This window comes from Helianthus annuus, chromosome 9, assembly GCF_002127325.2.
Source record: "Helianthus annuus cultivar XRQ/B chromosome 9, HanXRQr2.0-SUNRISE, whole genome shotgun sequence".
Classification (NCBI taxonomy): domain Eukaryota; kingdom Viridiplantae; phylum Streptophyta; class Magnoliopsida; order Asterales; family Asteraceae; genus Helianthus; species Helianthus annuus.
Window position 1 is genome coordinate 138856064 of NC_035441.2, and position 5335 is coordinate 138861398.

General features: G+C 36.2%; 1 protein-coding gene across 1 annotated transcript; it reads right to left on the bottom strand.

Annotated features, from left to right (window-relative positions):
- Positions 1 to 1206: 1206 nt before the first annotated feature.
- LOC110876431 (zinc finger MYM-type protein 1-like) lies at positions 1207 to 3494 on the bottom strand. Its single transcript, XM_022124605.1, has 3 exons — positions 3447 to 3494; positions 2597 to 2730; positions 1207 to 2200 (listed from the first exon to the last, which is right to left on the bottom strand). Exons 1-3 carry the CDS (start codon positions 3492 to 3494, stop codon positions 1207 to 1209), a joined length of 1176 nt encoding a protein of 391 aa, XP_021980297.1.
- Between the last annotated feature and the right edge of the window lie 1841 nt (positions 3495 to 5335).

Sequence of the window (5335 nt, forward strand, 5' to 3'; positions counted from 1 at the left end):
ACGCGAAGCGTTTCGACCCGTACCATTTCGAACCGTACCGTTTCGAACCGTACCGTTTCGACCCGTACCGTTTCGACGCGAACCGTTTCGAACCGAACCGTTTCGACGCGAGCCGTTTCGACGCAAACCGTTTCGAACCGAACCGTTTCGACCCGTACCGTTTTGAACCGAAACGTTTCGATACGGTACGGGTCGAAACGGTTCGATTCGATACGGTACGGGTCGAAACGGTTCGGTTCGAAATGGTTCGCGTCAAAACGGTACGGTTCGAAACGGTACGGGTGGAAACGCTTCGCGTCGAAACGGTTCGGCTCGAAACGGTTCGGGTTCGAAACGGTACGGGTCGAAACGGTTCGTGCCGAAACATTTAATGATTTTTGGATTTTTTAGAATTTTTATGATTTTTTAGAATTTTTTTGATTTTTAGATTTTTAGATTTTTTTGAATTTTTATGATTTTTTAGAATTTTTTTATTTTTTGAATTTTTTGGAATTTTTTTGATTTTTTGGAATTTTTTTGATTTTTTGGAATTGGATCAAAATGGCAACTGAAAACATTTTTTAAGGAAATCCCCAAAATATCCCTGTTACAAACTGGGTTTTTGGATGGAGTTAAACAAAATGATCAAAATGGCAACAAAATGTAAAAGTCAGGGACCCAGAGGCAAAAAAAAAACTATTTGAACTAAAATAACAAATTTAGACAAATCTTAGGGACTAAAATGGCAATTTACTCATAAGTTAGTAACTCCCAAGATATGTTTCATCAAATGTAAATAAAATACAAACTTGAAACTTTTTATGTATAACTGAAGTCCATTTGCTTGAGTTTTGTGAATTGGTTCCCATGCTAAAGTTTCTATATATTCAAGCACTTCAATAACACAAGGATATAAAGTAAGCAAACGAAGAAGTGTTTTTTCGTGAGAGCTCCAACGTGTATCTCCGGGTCTTGTAAGTGCCATTTCTTGATTATTTCCACTTCCGATTACAACTTCCGGATTCAATGCCAAAAGCTCTCTTTGACTTTCTCTTAGAAAATCTATTCGTTTGCACGATGCATCAACAACATTTATTAAATCTGTTATTTCCTTAAAAAATCTACAAATTTCAAGATGCTTGTTTGCAAGGGCCACAACAAGTTGAAGTTGGTGGGCAAAACAATGAACATAATATGCCGAAGAATTTTCTTTCAAAATCAAAGTTTTCAAACCATTAATTCATCAATTGCGGTGAGCAAATAATTCATCAATTGCAGATTTAAGAGATAAAACGGTTGTTTCCATACATGAACTACACCAATATACCGCTCCTTCACAAATCCTAATTTATCAACAAATCTCAAAACCATAGCCATTTGTTCCTTTTTAGAAATATCCCTCGATTCATCAACTAATAAAGAAAAGACATCATCACCAAGCTCTTCAAATATCATCTTTAACACTTCTTCTGCAAAACAATTACAAATGTCTTTTTGTATTGATGGAGCCGTCATTTGGCAATTCTTCGGAGCATTACTTAATATGTACTTTGCAATTTCTTCATTTATTTGTGCGAACAATTTTAAAAACTCTATGAAATGTCCTCTATATAAGGATGCTTCAGATTCATCATGACCCCGAAAAGGTAATCCGCCATTCAACAATCCTTTAGCGAGTATAACCGAAGTACTTAATCGGATTCTATATTCTTTGTTTTGCTCGGGTTCTTTTTGAACCGCTGGTATAGATTGGGCTTCTTTAAGTAAGTCTTCTCCTTTTTGAACCGCCCTGTTGTGAAAACTATTGCTTTTACCAACATGAATTTCGAATCTTTCTTCTTTCCTATGCCAACATTGTACCCCCTCAATCGCAAATGCATCTTTTTGTCCACTTTCTTTGAATAAGTAACAATATAAGCAATACACTCTATCCGCTTTGACACTATATTCCAACCAATTTTCATGCTTTTCTGTGTACCATTTTGGATTGAACCATCTTAACTTATCACTATTACCAATAAGTGTTTGTGGAAAATCTGTTTTTTTCCCTTTCGGTTGACATGGACCTCGAAGCAAATATGTTCGTCTAATTTCATCCTTTTGACTAGGGTGATAAGATGAAATTGGTTTCCTTTCGGAAGGATCCCACGGAAGATCATCCAAAACGATTTTCAAGGGTTTACTAGTTGAAGATGACGATTCAATGTTAGGTGGTGGTTGCCTTTGAAAAAAACTTGAAATATTCTTCTACATAACTGATAATGCCTAAATACCAAACAGATTCAATATTAACTTTCAGCAGCAATATTAACTTAAAAAAGCTGTAATCACTGATGTAAAACAACAGATGAAACTTTTAGCAGGCCAGCAACAATATTAACTTAAAAACCACTTAATCGAACTGTTTCGGCAGCAATAAAACATCAAAAGCTGAAACTTTCAGCAGCAATATGAACTTAAAAACCTAATTTCAAACCCAATTTTTATGTAATCAACAGATTATAAATTGTAATCAGTTAATCACTGATGTAATCAAAAGCTATAATCATCGATGTAAAACAAACAGATGTATAACAAACTCTAATCACTGAGATGATGATAAATTGATAAGAAAAACAAAGTTTCGACAGCCGGAGGCGGAGGCGGAGCAGCCGGAGGGCGAGGGCGGAGGCGGAGATGCTGCCTGCTGATGTTGTTTGATCTCTGTTCGCTGCTTGTTTGTGTGCGGCGTATATGTTTTCTGATATAACCCTAAATGGGTTTTAATGTTTTATTACTTTAAAGAAAAAAAAAATTAAAAGAGAAATTAAAAAAAAAACGGACAAAAACAGCAATTCTGATGTTGTTTGATCTCTGTTCGCTGCTTGTTTGTGTGCGGTGTATATGTTTTCTGATATAACCCTAAATGAGTTTTAATGTTTTATTACTTTAAAGAAAAAAAATTAAAAGAGAAATTAAAAAAAAGGACAAAAACAACAATTACGGGATTCGAACTCGGGTGGGTTAGGAAGAAAAGCGCGAGCATGACCAGTGGAACCAATGCCTTTTATGTTTATGGGTTCCTTTTCAGCTTCTTATATATATTTACACTAAAAATTAAAAAAAGACAGGGTTCCCGGGAACCCGTACTTTGTACATAAGTCCGCCCCTGTATATACGTATCGAAAACAATATCTTCATTATCTTCTCTTGATCTCCAACCAGTGGCGAAGCTTGAGATTTTCAACCGTGGGGGTGGAAGTCACCAGATCTAAAAATTTCTATAAACCTGGGGGGTCGAAAACGTATATACCCAAAAATTTCTATACAAAAACTACATACTCTCCACCACATAACGAAAACTTTAGGGGGTCGGTCGCCCCCTCCTATCCCTTAAAAGCTTCGCCCATGCCTCCAACATCAAAACCTAAAACATGAAAAATAATGGTAGTTATGATCTTCCTATTGAAGATGATGAGCTCACAAACTCTCACAAACTCATCTTTAGGGTTTCTTGTTGGTAGAAAATTACTCATTTTCTTGGAGAAGAGTCGTTAACCATAATTTCATCATTACATAGAAAATGTGGATATGTTTAAGATACATATATGTATCTAGAAAACTAAATAGATTAATTGAATGGGTTATAGGTAAAGGTCCAAAATACCCCCAACCCCACCACCTATGAATAAAACAAGTCATCTGCCCATCGCTTATACACTTGCCCTACCCTGCAGAACTGAGGAAAGTGAAAAGCAAAAGGGAGTAAAATTTAGGAGGAAAAAATTAAAAGAAAAAGGGTAGGGTGTTATTGTTGTCACAAAAATGATCAAACAGTTTTTGACACCACACTGCACACCATCATTTACACTTACTCCAATGTAACCCATTCCTCTCTCTCTCTCTCTCACTAAAATTATAGCTCTAACTTAATAACAACTACAATATATATATAAAACATAAGGCTACCGGGTATGGTGACGGATGAAAACCGGGTTGGGGGGTGGGGGTGGGTGGGTGGGAGGGAGGACGGGCGTTGCCGAGGGGGGGCCACCTATTTGCTCCGTCGCAAACGGCACAAATCAGACGATTCGGACGGGACGGAGGGGGGCGGCGTGGGAGGAAGATGGGGACGTGGCGTCGCCGGGCTGAGGACGCTGCCATACCGTGCAGCCTAATAAATATTAGTGAAAATCGCTCAAGTATCCATCTTATGGGTAATGGGTGTATAGTATACTTCCATCATTCTATGGTTTTCGGTGTTTATTGTCTCTTTCGATCGGGTTTAACGGAGATGTTAAGCCGAATCATTAACTGTGGTATTAGAAAATGATAAACTCAAACTCTTCGATTTAAGATGGTTCGGCTTGAATGGATTTAACTCTAATTTGTATTAACTATGTTAATATGATAAAGATGGTTAAAGAACCAAGTTTAAATAGTTCGTTAACTCCATGGACCATGGTCATCTCCAAGTTTCAAATATCAAACCATGTAAACCATGGATCGAATCGTATAAAATTCACTAGTTTATAAACACCACTAATAGTCATGCATTAAGTTAAGAGATGCATGACTCAATAGTCGTATATCATTTGCAAACCTACTTTTCATGATGAAGCAATAGAGGCATGTGACACAACTTGTTTTAACACAACTTCTAAGATATCGAACAATTAATTCTAAAACGTATTCCCTAACAGGACGGGATTGCCATTTCAGAGCATATAATGTTAACGACTATCATGATGACACATTATAACAATGTGACATAGGAGGCATATTTATGTCGCATATTAAACTCAACTAGGGAATAATAGCTTCAACTATCATTCTGAAAGCGTAATTCATCGAAACTCATATGGATGGGAAATGCAGATGTGCACAAATCAAGTTCAAATGCTAAATTGGTTTGAATTGGCCTACGTAAAGTCAAAATTGTGTGGAGTTTCAAACTTGTTCGGGTTTTCTTGGTTTGTTGACCAATTTTACAAGTCCGGATTCAACCGGTTCAAAGGCAAATGATTATAAACCGGTTAGAAACCTGCCTGTTGTATGTTGTATTGGTTCCAAATTGGTTTCTATGTATATATTGGTATCAAACTGGTTTCGGTTTCATCTGAATCCCGGTACCAAAAATTCTTTGAACGCACTGATGAATAAATTTTAATATTATAGTGATCATAAAATTATGTATATACTTTCTTTTTCTTTTTTTTTTTTTTCGTTTTTGTCACACATCACAAACACCAATTTTCCATTTTTTACATTTTCAACCAATATACTTTTTTTGCCATTATTGTTATAACTTTAATCTTCATGTACCATTAACCATATACCTACTTATTAAAAAAAATTATAGCCATACATGCTGATG

Bases quoted from the DNA above. Each gene is read 5' to 3' on its own strand.
- LOC110876431 (XM_022124605.1), bottom strand. From the start codon at position 3,494: ATGAGTAATTTTCTACCAACAAGAAACCCTAAAGATGAGTTTGTGAGA. The intron at 2,731-3,446 runs GTTTGTGAGCTC...AAACCCATTTAG, and splicing joins CTAAAGATGAGTTTGTGAGA to GGTTATATCAGAAAACATAT. The intron at 2,201-2,596 runs GTTTTTCTTATC...TTTTTTTCAAAG, and splicing joins CCTCCGGCTGTCGAAACTTT to GCAACCACCACCTAACATTG.